Source organism: Coregonus clupeaformis, chromosome 1, assembly GCF_020615455.1.
Source record: "Coregonus clupeaformis isolate EN_2021a chromosome 1, ASM2061545v1, whole genome shotgun sequence".
NCBI lineage: Eukaryota > Metazoa > Chordata > Actinopteri > Salmoniformes > Salmonidae > Coregonus > Coregonus clupeaformis.
Window position 1 is genome coordinate 72,578,860 of NC_059192.1, and position 15,470 is coordinate 72,594,329.

At 43.1% G+C, this 15,470-nt stretch overlaps 1 protein-coding gene across 1 annotated transcript in view; it reads right to left on the minus strand.

Annotated features, from left to right (window-relative positions):
- macrod2 (mono-ADP ribosylhydrolase 2) overlaps positions 1–15,470 on the minus strand; it is a gene marked incomplete at its 3' end in the record, with an annotated part of 1,170,384 nt that overhangs the window by 876,486 nt on the left and 278,428 nt on the right. Inside the window, exon 4 of the mRNA XM_041889532.1 lies at positions 13,383–13,412. Within this exon, the coding sequence (XP_041745466.1) occupies positions 13,383–13,412 (30 nt within the window). The remainder of the gene's footprint in view (positions 1–13,382; positions 13,413–15,470) is intronic.

Consider the following 15,470-nt stretch of genomic DNA (forward strand, 5'->3'; position numbering starts at 1 on the left):
AGCCCCTAAATAAGATATGGTGCAACCAATTACCTTCAGAAGTCACATAATTAGTTAAATAAAGTCCACCTGTGTGCAATATAAGTGTCACATGATCTGTCACATGATCTCAGTATATACAGTGAGGGAAAAAAGTATTTGATCCCCTGCTGATTTTGTACGTTTGCCCACTGACAAAGACATGATCAGTCTATAATTTTAAAGGTAGGTTTATTTGAACAGTGAGAGACAGAATAACAAAAACAAAATTCCAGAAAAATGCATGTAAAAAATGTTATAAATTGATTTGCATTTTAATGAGGGAAATAAGTATTTGACCCCTCTGCAAAACATTACTTAGTACTTGGTGGCAAAACCCTTGTTGGCAATCACAGAGGTCAGACGTTTCTTGTAGTTGGCCACCAGGTTTGCACACATCTCAGGAGGGATTTTGTCCCACTCCTCTTTGCAGATCTTCTCCAAGTCATTAAGGTTTCGAGGCTGACGTTTGGCAACTCGAACCTTCAGCTCCCTCCACAGATTTTCTATGGGATTAAGGTCTGGAGACTGGCTAGGCCACTCCAGGACCTTAATGTGCTTCTTCTTGAGCCACTCCTTTGTTGCCTTGGCCTTGTGTTTTGGGTCATTGTCATGCTGGAATACCCATCCACGACCAATTTTCAATGCCCTGGCTGAGGGAAGGAGGTTCTCACCCAAGATTTGACGGTACATGGCCCTATCCATCGTCCCTTTGATGCGGTGAAGTTGTCCTGTCTCCTTAGCAGAAAAACACCCCCAAAGCATAATGTTTCCACCTCTATGTTTGACGGTGGGGATGGTGTTCTTGGGGTCATAGGCAGCATTCCTCCTCCTCCAAACACAGTGAGTTGAGTTGATGCCAAAGAGCTCCATTTTGGTCTCATCTGACCACAACACTTTCACCCAGTTCTCCTCTGAATCATTCAGATGTTCATTGGCAAACTTCAGACGGGCCTGTATATGTGCTTTCTTCAGCAGGGGGACCTTGCGGGCGCTGCAGGATTTCAGTCCTTCACGGCATAGTGTGTTACCAATTGTTTTCTTGGTGACTATGGTCCCAGCTGCCTTGAGATCATTGACAAGATCCTCCCGTGTAGTTCTGGGCTGATTCCTCACCGTTCTCATGATCATTGCAACTCCACGAGGTGAGATCTTGCATGGAGCCCCAGGCCGAGGGAGATTGACAGTTATTTTGTGTTTCTTCCATTTGCGAATAATCGCACCAACTGTTGTCACCTTCTCACCAAGCTGCTTGGCGATGGTCTTGTAGCCCATTCCAGCCTTGTGTAGGTCTACAATCTTGTCCCTGACATCCTTGGAGAGCTCTTTGGTCTTGGCCATGGTGGAGAGTTTGGAATCTGATTGATTGATTGCTTCTGTGGACAGGTGTCTTTTATACAGGTAACAAGCTGAGATTAGGAGCACTCCCTTTAATTGTGTGCTCCTAATCTCAGCTCGTTACCCGTATAAAAGACATCTGGGAGCCAGAAATCTTTCTGATTGAGAGGGGGTCAAATACGTATTTCCCTCATTAAAATGCAAATCAATTTATAACATTTTTGACATGCGTTTTGCTAGATTTTGTTGTTGTTATTCTGTGTCTCACTGTTCAAATAAACCTAGCATTAAAATTATAGACTGATCATTTATTTGTCAGTGGGCAAACGTACAAAATCAGCAGGGGATCAAATACTTTTTTCCTTCACTGTATAGGCCTCCTGTAGCTCAGTTGGTAGAGCATGGCGCTTGCAACGCCAAGGTTGTGGGTTCGATTCCCACGGGGGGCCAGTATGAAAAATGTATGCACTCACTAACTGTGAATCACTACTCTCGACGGGTCTGACCTAGAGTATGTGGACAACTACAAATACCTAGGTGTCTGGTTAGACTGTAAACTCTCCTTCCAGACTCACATTAAGAATCTCCAAAGTTAAATCTAGAATCGGTTTCCTATTTCGCAACAAAGCCTCCTTCACTCATGCTGCCAAACATGCCCTCGTAAAACTGACTATCCTACCGATCCTTGACTTCGGCGATGTCATTTACAAAATAGCCTCCAACACTCTACTCAGCAAATTGGATGTAGTCTATCACAGTGCCATCCGTTTTGTCTCCAAAGCCCCATATACTACCCACCACTGTGACCTGTACGCTCTTATTGGCTGGTCCTCACTACATATTCGTCGCCAAACCCACTGGCTCCAGGCCATCTATAAATCACTGCTAGGCAAATCCCCACCTTATCTTAGCTCATTGGTCACCATAGCAACACCCACCCGTAGTATGAGCTCCAGCAGGTATATCTCACTGGTCATCCCCAAAGTCAACACCTCCTTTGGCCGCCATTCCTTCCAGTTCTCTGCTGCCAATGACTGGAACAAATTGCAAAAATCTCTGAAGCTGGAGACACTTATCTCCCTCACTAACTTTAAGCATCAGTTGTCAGAGCACCTTACCGATCACTGCACCTGTACACAGCCCATCTGAAATTAGCCCGCCCAACTACCTCATCCCTATATTGTTATTTATTTTGCTCATTTGTACCCCAGTATCTCTATTTGCACATCATCTCTTGCACATCTATCATTCCAGTGTTAATACTAATTGTAATTATTTTGCACTATAGCCTATGTATTGCCTTACCTCCATAACTTGCTACATTTGCACACACTGTATATATATTTTTCTGTTGTATTTTTGACTTTATGTTTTGTTTTACCCCATATGTAACTCTGTGTTGTTGTTTTTATCGCACTGCTTTGCTTTATCTTGGCCAGGTCGCAGTTGTAAATGAGAACTTGTTCTCAACTGGCTTACCTGGTTAAATAAAGGTGAAATAAAATAAAATAAAAATAAAAAGTCGCTCTGGATAAGAGTGTCTGCTAAATGACTAAAATGTCAATGTAAAATATACACCTGTTCTGAAAGGCCCCTGTTCTGAAAAGTCTGCAATACCACTAAGCAAGGGGCACCACCAAGCAAGCGGCACCATGAAGACCAAGGAGCTCTCCAAACAGGTCAGGGACAAAGTTGTGGAGAAGTACAGATCAGGGTTGGGTTATAAAAAAATATCAGAAACTTTGAACATCCCACGGAGCACCATTGAATCCATTATTAAAAAATGGAAAGAATATGGCACCACAACAAACCTGCCAAGAGAGGGCCACCCACCAAAACTCACGGACAAGGCAAGGAGGGCATTAATCAGAGAGGCAACAAAGTGACCAAAGATAACCCTGAAGGAGCTGCAACGCTCCACAGTGGAGATTGGAGTATCTATCCATAGGACCACTTTAAGCCGTACACACCACAGAGCTGGGCTTTACGGAAGAGTGGCCAGAAAAAAGCCATTGCTTAAAGAAAATAATAAGCAAACATGTTTGGTGTTTGCCAAAAGGCATGTGGGAGACTCCCCAAACATATGGAAGAAGGTACTCTGGTCAGATGAGACTAAAATTGAGCTTTTTAGCCATCAAGGAAAATATCTGGAGCAAACCTAACACCTCTCATCACCCCCGAGAACACCATCCCAGTGAAGCATGGTGGTGGCAGCATCATGCTGTGGGGATGTTTTTCATCGGCAGGGACTGGGAAACTGGTCAGAATTGAAGGAATGATGGATAGCGCTAAATACAGGGGAATTCTTGAGGGAAACCTGTTTCAGTCTTCCAGAGATTTGAGACTGGGACGGATCTAGCCACTGCGATTTTTGCCCATTCTTCAAGGCAAACCTTCCAGCAGGACAATGACCCTAAGCATACTGTTAAAGCAACACTCGAGTGGTTTAAGGGGAAACTTGGAATGGCCTATTCAAAGCCCAGACCTCAATCCAATTGAGAATCTGTGGTATGACTTAAAGATTGCTGTACACCAGCGGAACCCATCCAACTTGAAGGAGCTGGAGCAGGTTTGCCTTGAAGAATGGGCAAAAATCGCAGTGGCTAGATGTGCCTAGCTTATAGAGACATACCCCAAGAGATTTGCAGCTGTAATTGCTGCAAAATGTGTCTCTACAACGTATTGACTTAGGGGGGATGAATAGTTATGCACGCTCAAGTTTTCAGTTTTTTTGTCTTATTTCTTGTTTGTTTCACAATAAACAAATATTTTACATCTTCAAAGTGGTAGGCATGTTGTGTAAATAAAATGATACAAACCCCCCAAAAAATCCGTTTTAATTCCAGGTTGTAAGGCAACAAAATAGGAAAATGCCAAGGGGGGTGAATACTTTCGCAAGCCACTGCATATATAATGTATGTGTGAAATTTCAGCTGAGGTAGTCTGTTTATCATGCAAAACACCACTGTTATTTGGTCAAAAACAAAAAGCCTAAACTTGTAGAAGATTGTGAGAGATATATATAGAGAATGCAATCTCTGCTGAAATAAACGATGTTCTAACATCAACAACAACAAACAACAACACAAGTATCCCAAATTAAAACAGCAAATGAACAGCTAAACCGAAACACTTAGACACATTATCACATATAGGCAATCAAACACAGTTTAATATACGGTGAGAATTGCTGGTAGCACGTTATAATAACTCCACGTAATAGAGCATTTATAAAGGATTACTTAATAGTTTATTAATAATGTATTAATGATTACTCCTTTGATAAGATGTTTAATATAGGTCATCATAAACCATTCACTAATCATTAGTTAAGTCTTTTTGCGTGGCCACATCTAGTGTGGGCTATTTATACTTTATAAATACTTTATAAATGTTTTGAGTGACCAGTGTAATTTCTTACAAAAAAGATGGACATGCCATTCGTAGACATTCCAGAGGACCTGCTGCTACTTAAGGTCTCAAAATGTCCCCTAGAACATATCAACAGTAAAAGACACAACACAGGATTATAAAAGGAAATATACAGAACATTTTATTCAGAAAAACTGTTGTGAAACAACTGTTGCAACGACTTGAAGAAGAGTTGTAATGTGAATGTTTTGCTAATGTTGTCAACCTCGCGAACACGAGCTAATCCTAAAACAGGGAGATGTACTGTAGCCTATACACAACAGCTGGCCGGTCCTGAGAGTTTTTCTCTAGTGGATTTTTATTCCTTCATTACTACTGATATGTGATTGAGGTATAAATGTTACATGTACAGTTGAAGTCGGAAGTTTACATTCACTTAGGTTGAAGTCATTAAAACTCGTTTTTCACCCACTCCAGAAATTTCTTGTTAACAAACTATAGTTTTGGCAAGTCGGTTAGGACATCTACTTTGTGCATGACACAAGTAATTTTTCCAACAATTGTTTACAGACAGATTATTTCACTTATAATTCACCGTATCACAATTCCAGTGGGTCAGAAGTTTACATACACTAAGTTCACTGTGCCTTTAAACAGCTTGGAAAATTCCAGAAAAGGATGTCATGGCTTTAGAAGCTTCTGATAGGCTAATTGACATCATTTGAGTCAATTGGAGGTGTACCTGTGGATGTATTTCAAGGCCTACCTTCAAACTCAGTGCCTCTTTGCTTGACATCATGGGAAAATCAAAAGTAATCAGCCAAGACCTCAAAAAAAAAATGGTATACCTCCACAAGTCTGGTTCATCCTTGGGAGCAATTTTCAAACGCCTGAAGGTACCACGTTCATCTGTACAAACAATAGTACATAAGTATATACACCATGGGACCATGCAGCATTCAAACCGCTCAGGAAGGAGACGCGTTCTGTCTCCTAGAGATGAACGTACTTTGGTGCGAAAAGTGCAAATCAATCCCAGAACAACAGCAAAGGACCTTGTGAAGATGCTGGAGGAAACGGGTACAAAAGTATCTATATCCACAGTAAAACGAGTCCTATATCGACATAACCTGAAAGGCCGCTCAGCAAGGAAGAAGCCACTGCTCCAAAACCGCCATAAAAAAGCCAGACTACAGTTTGCAACTGCACATGGGGACAAAGATCTTACTTTTTGGAGAAATGTCCTCTGGTCTGATGAAACAAAAATAGAACTGTTTGGCCATAATGACCATCGTTATGTTTGGAGGAAAAAGGGGGCAGCTTGCAAGCTGAAGAACACCATCCCAACGTGAAGCACGGGGGCGGCAGCATTATGCTGTGGGGGTCCTTTGCTGCAGGAGGGACTGGTGCACTTCACAAAATAGATGGCATCATGAGGAAGGAAAATTATGTGGATATATTGAAGCAACATCTCAAGACATCAGTCAGGAAGTTAAAGCTTGGTCGCAAATGGGTCTTCCAACAGGACAATGACCCCAAGCATACTTCCAAAGTTGTGGCAAAATGGCTTAAGGACAACAAAGTCAAGGTATTGGAGTGGCCATCACAAAGCTCTGACCTCAATCCTATAGAAAATGTGTGGGCAGAACTGAAAAAGCATGTGCGAGCAAGGAGGCCTACAAACCTGACTCAGTTACACCAGCTCTGTCAGGAGGAATGGGCCAAAATCCACCCAATTTATAGTGGGAAGCTTGTGGAAGGCTACCCGAAAAGTTTGACCCAAGTTAAACAATTTAAAGGCAATGCTACCAAATACTAAGTGAGTGTATGTAAACTTCTGACCCACTGGGAATGTAATGAAATAAATAAAAGCTGAAATAAATCATTCTCTCTACTATTAGTCTGACATTTCACATTCTTAAAATAAAGTGGTGATCCTAACTGAATTTTTACTAGGATTATATGTCAGGAATTGTGAAAAACTGAGTTTAAATGTATTTGGCTAAGGTGTATGTAAACTTCCGACTTCAACTGTATAACCCTTATGCTTCCAGTGATTCAGTCTTAAAAACAGACTATTTTCAACTTAATCTAAAAGTAATGGGATAGTTCAGATATTTGTTTCCTTAACTCGTAAGCAGTCTATGGACTGCTCTTAATCTCTCGGACAGAGTCCGCGTGTAAACTGAAGAATCTGTCGCAATGGGAATGTGTAGGATAAAGATCAGCAGTAGTACCGGTGTTTGGGTTTTTGTCACAGATTATTAGGATGTACCAGGATTGGGCGAAGGTGGTACTTAAACTTTGACTGCTTTGCGCGTGTGGTGAAATTAGTGGAAGGGTGGGGGGCTTTGGCTGAGAGTTTCCTTTTGAGGGTGGAGACTTCGCAAACCGGAACTCCCCATTTCTAACAGGCATGGACCCAGAACTTAATTACGCAGCTGACCAAATTACGAAATATTTAAATTCTGGGTTAACCGAGATTAGACTGCTCTATGGAGTGCTTGCAATCCACACTTTGGTTTGGTAGAAAAGTCCCTGCCAATAAACGCTTATGATCAATATATTTTCTGAAACATCCTCTGTCTTGTGTGCTTATTGTTTAACCATTGATATGTTTTAGGGGCCATTTCGTGACCTTAAGGAGCGTGAGTCGGGCCGTTGCCAGAGGAGGGAGCAAGTAGTAGTCTACAATTTGATAGACAACAATACTAACTGTATAGCACTTTGTGACATCTGCTGATGTAAAAAGGGCTTTATAAATAAATGTGATTGATTGACTGAGACCACACACCAATCCTCTGGTGAGGTAAGGTCCAGTATTATAGTGATAGATCATCCTGCCAGCTGTGAACCTGAGCCTCCACTCACAGCACCCAGTCTGGTCTGGCCTGGACAGGTCTAAGATAAGAGGGGCCTTCTATGAGATGAGCAGGAGCACACACGGATCCATGATGACATCTCTCTCTCTCACACACACACACACACACACACACACACACACACACACACACACACGGATCCATGCTGACATCTTTCTCACACACACACACACACACACACACACACACACACTCATGGCAGGAGGTCCAACTCACAACTTCACATGCAAGATGATAGGAGGAGAAGGTAAGCAAGAGAGAGACAGAGGAAAAGCGAGAGAGAGAGAGAGAGAGAGAGAGAGAGAGAGAGAGAGAGAGAGAGAGAGAGAGAGCGAGAGAGAGTGAGAGGCAGAGAGGAAGAGAGAAAGATAGAGAGAGAGAGAGAGAGAGAGAGAGTGAGAGAGAGAGAGAGTGTGAGAGAGAGAGAGTGTGAGAGAGAGAGAGAGAGAGAGAGAGAGAGAGGCAGAGAGAAAGAGAGAAAGAGATAGAGAGAGACTGGGAGTAAAGAAAACAGGTTTACATAGCAGCCACCTCAGAATGATAAAGAGAGTGCCAGATAAAGCCAGTGTATATGTCACAAGCAGATAAAGGAGGGAAGAAAGAGAAAAACAGACAGAAGATAGAGAGAGAGCTTTGTTTTAAGAAAACATTATTCTAGGGGCAGAGCCAGTCAGATAACCCAGATCCCTCAACACTCAAACAGGTTTCTACTACCACCTCAGCCTTCAACAATAGATCCTGGACAAGAAATGGTAGGAAGAAGAAGAAGAAGAAGAAGAAGAAGAAGAAGAAGAAGAAGAAGAAGAAGAAGAAGAAGAAGAAGAAGAAGAAGAAGAAGAAGAAGAAGAAGAAGAAGAAGAAGAAGAAGAAGAAGAAGAAGAAGAAGAAGAAGAAGAAGAAGAAGAAGAAGAAGAAGAAGAAGAAGAAGAAGAAGAAGAAGAAGAAGAAGAAGAAGAAGAAGAAGAAGAAGAAGAAGAAGAAGAAGAAGAAGAAGAAGAAGAAGAAGAAGAAGAAGAAGAAGAAGAAGAAGAAGAAGATTAGCCCACATGTCTCCTCCAGCCTTTAACATAGTAGTCAGGAGTCAGACAAAAACAAAGTGTTCCTATGCATATTGTACACTAGACACAGAACCAAATGTCTTATTGTCATATTTTAGCAAGGTTAATTGGCTTGGATTGTGTCAGTTGATTGGTTTATTTATGAGGAGTAACATCAGGGCAATTAGTGAAGACAACAACATGTAGCCTTTAGGCCTCCTGACTCAAGCTATTAAAGAAACCGTGAAAAACCACATTCATTTCACATGCAACCTTATGGGAAGTTAATGTGACAACGTGACAGCAACATGTGATGACATGAAACTACATATTTGAGCACATGCAAAACATGATCTCATGTGAAATAAAAGTGACAACATGAGGATGCAACATTTCAACATGTGATACCATGAAACTACACACGTTTTTCGTGGTATGGGGGTTTTAAGGTAAGTGGTACACTGTTCAGCTAAAATTGTGTAAACATCTTTAATCAATATGATTACATTTGACATGATTACTTAGTGCTGACTTCTCAATATGACCCCACCTGGGATTTGAAATCACATCCTCTGGATTTGGGGTATGCTGATCTTTCTGCTACGCCATAAAGTCTGTAGCATTCTCTGAAGTCCCCTAAACATTCATTACCTATAATACATCTCTGCATTTTTTACATTTTACATTTTAGTCATTTTAGCAGACTTACAGGAGCAATTAGGGTTAAGTGCCTTGGTTAAGGGCACAGACAGATTTTTCACCTAGTCGGCTCGGGGATCAGAACCAGCAACCTTTCAGTTACTGGCACAACGCTCTTACCCACTAAGCTACCTGCACTTAGCAACAGAGTACCATTTGACTGTTATTTTAGTTATCAGTTATTCTGACTATTCTCTCATCATTGATATAATTTACTTATTTCAGCAATTTGAGGGTTTTCTGTATAGGTGTCTAATGTTGGTGGGTCATATTATTCTGTTTCAATGTTACTCCTGAATCACTATGATAAATATAATAGTTTTTCTTGAGTGTATTTTTAACAAAGCTGAGATTTACTTTAAGCCCAAAGTGTAGGAATACAGTTGAAATCAGTTATTGACACAGACATGGTGGCGTAGCAGGAAGATCGAAATGCCTTGAACCAAGAGGTCGTGGGTTCAAATCCCAGGTGAGGACATTTTGAATAATAATTACAGTATAAATAAACATGGGTGAAAAATGTACTGTAAGTTAAAAACACAGTGTGAAGTTCTGGGGACATCCTAACGACTCATTTTTGTTTGCAGGGCATCATCTGTGAAATACCATGTGAAAAATAGCCACATGTGAAGTGTTTCAAAACCACATGGTTTCACGTGAAAGGTTATGTGATCACATGTGAAAATCCACAGATGAATCTTAATGTGAAATATCATCACATGTGAAGTGTTCCAAAACCAACATTTTACATGTGAAATAAAATGTTACATATACAAAATGTTTTTTCCGTAAGGAAAGACTAGGGCCCTATAAAATGTGTTATATTTTCTGCCTGATTCCATTTTTTTCCCATTTTGAATTGTCTCCGTTTTTCCAGGTTTCCGTTTTTCCATTTCTTTCAGGTTTTCGCTAAAACAATCACACTTGGACATAATTGGATGTTCTAAGTCCACAATAATTCTTAAACCACATCAGGAGACCACTTTTGAGGTTTGGATAAAATCTAACAAATGTCGATTTTTGGTGGTGTAGTTAACCTTTAATTCAACTGAGCACAAGCCAGAGACCGTTGTTTGGTTAGCAATGTTTCTGTAGCACTCATGTGATTGCAGAGTTTGCTAAACAAATGGCCACTGGATTAATGCAAATAATAATGATATCATTCTGCCAGGTAGGCATAGGCTACTTTGTAATTACTGTAACATTTAATTGAGAAGGTTTTTGGGAACTTTCCATCTACCAGAAGACAGTTGTCATTACATTAGCATCATCGCTAACGGCTACACAAAGTGGTAGACAAACGCGCACACACAGACAGGGGCATTCCTGTGCTGTTGCCTCTTCAGAAAGTTGAAGGAAAATATGAATCACTGATGCATTTTGTTCATGTCTTATGATAATCTTGGGCAAATTAATGCATTTTCTAATAAATTCAGTAATTTCCTACTCAGTTCAATGCATTTTTGAATATTGTTGAATTCCGTTTTAATTTCTTGTGGCACAAATCCCATTCAAGTCATGGGGCCGATATTAGCATTTTTTGTGCATCATGTCCAAATCATCCAATAGTATCTACAATTGATTACAGATGATTTGAACATGATGCGTGAACAATTTTAATATCAGTCCCATGACTTTAATGGGATTTGTGCCACAAATGCATTTGGAAACAGTGCCAGGGAAACGTAACCAAAGCAGCGATTGCAACATACATTTGTTATGTAAAACATAATTGAGAGCTGAAGAAGAGCAGAGAGATGGCAATCAAGAAGCCAATGTTTAGTGTTACATTAGACATCATTGAGAGGCACTTGAGTGAGTCCACTTTGCTTATGGAGACTCATGTTTCTAACCTCTGATCCCAGTCACGCGCACGCATGCAAACACACACAGGCACACACATGCACACACACATTACCCTTGATTAGCGTGGTGCTAAGGGTCTCTCTCTGTCACTAGCTAAAGATCTGGAGAACTGCACACTGAGGTGACGCAACAATGGCTGCCGAGGGCCGAGGTCTAACCATGTATCAGATAAGATGAGAGCCACTTGGGACAGAGCGTGATTAGACGTGGGTAGGGTTTCAGCTCAGAAATTCTATATAGCAAGAACTAACTGTCTGTCTAACTAACTAACTTATTGATAAATAACCAGGATATATCATATAAGAGTGTAGAGAGAGAGAGAGAGCAGAGAGAGAAAGAGAGAGAGAGAGAGAGAGAGAGAGAGAGAGAGAGAGAGAGAGAGAGAGAGAGAGAGAGAGAGAGAGAGAGAGAGAAAGAGAAAGAGAGGGAGAGAGGTCTGCAAACACCCAAACACAGATGGATAAACAGTCAGATAACAGATAAGACATGAAGCTGAAGAAATGACCTTGTTTTCATCTTTGTACTGCTAGATACCATAGATTCCCCCTTCAACCCACAGGTCAGAATTCCACAGCTAATTAGGATGATACTCCAAGCCCAACTCCCCCCGTCCAATCCACCAAGGAACCATTATTTCAATCATGTCAGGGTAAGTGCCACATTTCCAAAAGAGGAACCCCTGGGTTTCTGTTGGGCTGCCCCGCTCCACTAGGCTCCTCCCTTTCACCTCCCCTCCCCATACCCCGCTCCACTAGGCTCCTCCCTTTCACCTCCCCTCCCCATACCCCGCTCCACTAGGCTCCTCCCTTTCACCTCCCCTCCTCATACCCCGCTCCACTAGGCTCCTCCCTTTCACCTCCCCTCCCCATACCCCGCTCCACTAGGCTCCTCCCTTTCACCTCCCCTCCTCATACCCCGCTCCACTAGGCTCCTCCCTTTCCCCTGCCCTCCTCATACCCCGCTCCACTAGGCTCCTCCCTTTCACCTCCCCTCCCCATACCCCGCTCCACTAGGCTCCTCCCTTTCACCTCCCCTCCCCATACCCCGCTCCACTAGGCTCCTCTCTTTCACCTCTCCTCCCCATACCCCGCTCCACTAGGCTCCTCCCTTTCACCTCCCCTCCCCTCCCCTCCCCATAACCCCGCTCCACTAGGCTCCTCCCTTTCACCTCCCCTCCCCATACCCCGCTCCACTAGGCTCCTCCCTTTCACCTCCCTCCCCTCCCCATAACCCCGCTCCACTAGGCTCCTCCCTTTCACCTCCCCTCCCCATACCCCCGCTCCACTAGGCTCCTCTCTTTCACCTCCCCTCCCCATACCCCGCTCCACTAGGCTCCTCCCTTTCACCTCCCCTCCCCTCCCCATAACCCCGCTCCACTAGGCTCCTCCCTTTCACCTCCCTCCCCATACCCCGCTCCACTAGGCTCCTCCCTTTCACCTCCCCTCCCCATACCCCGCTCCACTAGGCTCCTCCCTTTCACCTCCCCTCCCCATACCCCGCTCCACTAGGCTCCTCTCTTTCACCTCCTCCCCATACCCCGCTCCACTAGGCTCCTCCCTTTCACCTCCCTCCTCCCCATAACCCCGCTCCACTAGGCTCCTCCCTTTCACCTCCCCTCCCCATACCCCGCTCCACTAGGCTCCTCCCTTCACCCCTCCCCTCACCTTCTCCCCCTAGCCACGGTCGGCCGCCTCAGATTTCCTCAGCTGCTTTGGTAATAACAGGCCTGGACAAGCAAGTAAAGTAATGACCAACACGTCTGGCCGCAACACGGCACAGTCAGTCTGCACGGTTACCACACCCCGTGTAATGCTTCGCTCTGATGTGTTGGCACTAATGCATTCAGTCCCATTTAACTGAAGCACTCAGAGAGAAACAGACACTACAGTCCACGGTATCCTAATGGAGAAATAAATATCTAGGTCTATTAGACAGACATGTCTATGGTATAGGACTAATAGGATGACTTTGTTTTATTATGATGGGGAGATGAGGTGTGTGTGTGTGTATGTGTGTGTGGGCGTGTGTGTGTGGGCGTGTGTGTGTGGGCATGTGTGTGTGTGTGTGTGTGTGTGTGTGTGTGTGTGTGTGTGTGTGGGCGCGCGTCAGTGTGAACAGCATGGGCAGCGCCATGAATATTCCCCCAAAAATAACAAGGACAAACACTCACCTCCACCGCCTCCCAGAAGACTGGAGTTAGCTGTGAAAGAGATTAATAAGACAACATAAGTTCCCATGTTTAAAGATCATTCAAACAGATGTGGATCGTTAAGATTAAGCTCAGTCAGCACTTCTTCTTTTGGCAACACGACAAAAGTCAGCGATATTCAGATCCATGCAGATCATCAAACAAACGCTATCACACCAAACTGTTAGGACACTTTAATCAGCCAGCAGTTTTACAACAGAGGAGATCCTAGTACTATCGGAGTTCTGAGTGAATATAAAACACCTTTACACACAGGTACACACACACACACACACACACAATCAGAGTCCTGTGTGAGGGCCTGATTTTCTGAACAAAAAACACCTCCCCCAGCTCTGTGAAGGCTCTGTGATAACAGCGTGTGTTAGATGTAAGACATAAGTGCTGAGCAGCAGTGAGTTTGAGCAGCGAGCAGCCAGTTGCTGTGCTAGGAGAGGAGAGGAGAGGCGAGGCGAGGAGAGGAGAGGAGGAGCCCTTTGATGGTAGTATCCTTTAGATGTCAGAGAGAGAGAGAGAGAGAGAGAGGGAGAGAGAGAGGGCGAGAGAGAGAGGGAGAGAGAGAGAGAGAGGGAGAGAGAGAGAGAGAGAGAGAGAGGGCGAGAGAGCGAGAGAGGGCGAGAGAGAGAGAGAGAGAGAGGGAGAGAGAGAGGGAGAGAGAGAGAGAGAGAGAGAGAGCAAGAGAGAGAAAGAGAGAGAGAGAGGGGGAGAGAGAGAGAGAGAAATAGAGAGAGAGAGAGAGAAATAGAGAGAGAGAGGGGGGGTGAGAGAGGGGGAGAGAGAGGGGGAGAGAGAGAGAGAGAAATAGAAAAATAGAGAGAGAGAAAGAGAGAGCGAGAGAGAGAGACAGAGAGAGAGAGAGAGAGAGAGAGAGAGAGAGAGAGAGAGCGAGAGAGAAAGAGAGGGGGAGAGGGAGAGGGAGAGGTAGCACAGATAAGAGGTCTGAAAACATCCTATTTAAATAGCCATGTGTTGTTCTATTCTGAAACAGCATGACAATTAGGCTCACAAACACTCATTAAAGACTCTGTCCTGTTGTTAGTGACTCACGCAGGCTCCCTTCTCCAACTGTGAGGGTGTGTGTGTGTGCGTCCGTGCGGTTGCGTGTGTGCCCCATGCAGTTGTGTGTGTGTGTGCGTGTGTGTGTGTGTGTGAGTGAGTGTGTCTACTAGTTCTCCAGAAGGTAACATACATCAACACTGGGTTTGATTTTCCTCTCCTCATTGAAGAATATATTATTAAAACTTAACACATCATTTAGTTTTACGTGTGTTCCCTATATAGTGCACTACCTTTGACCAGGGCCCATAGGCGATGTGTGCATCCCAAATGGAACCCTATTCCCTATATATAGTGTAGCGCACTACTAGGGTCCTATCCTCTCTCTACACTGGAGGGAGAGATTAGTGTGGATTCAAGTTATGTTGGTTAATTTGACTGTTACTGAAAGGGAAAGTAGGTAGAGATGCGTTTGAAGTGCGGTTCATGCAGCGGGCAAAGAGAACTCATCAAACTGTTACAAATTGTATCTTCCACAACAGCAATCATATCCACATTATCCAACCACTGCATACACTCTAACAGGGTTGGGTAGGTTACTTTCTAAATGTAATCTGTTACAGTTACTAGTGTCCAGAATTGTAATCAGTAATGTAATTGTTGGATTACTTTCAGTTACTTTTAGATTACTTCCCATTAGAAGAAGACAAAAATGTATATTACCAATTGAACGACATCTATTGCAGGATAAATCAATGTTAGAGTTTACATAGCAGGCCATCAATGGATGTTCCATTTTACTTTATGGGTTATGTAGGCTTCTAACCCATTGCTTTCTACTTCAATACAGATAATAAATAAAATGATTATATATTTACATTAAAAACCAAAGTCTGTCAGATTTCCAGTCATTCCAATTAATTTAAAACCCCTTGGTCTATAAGAATAGGACTTGGAAATATGGAAATATAGATTAGACTAATTGTTTTACCGGAGCATAACCCAAAACTAAGGACTTATTAGCCTACTCTGTTGTTTATTTTGTTTTCATAG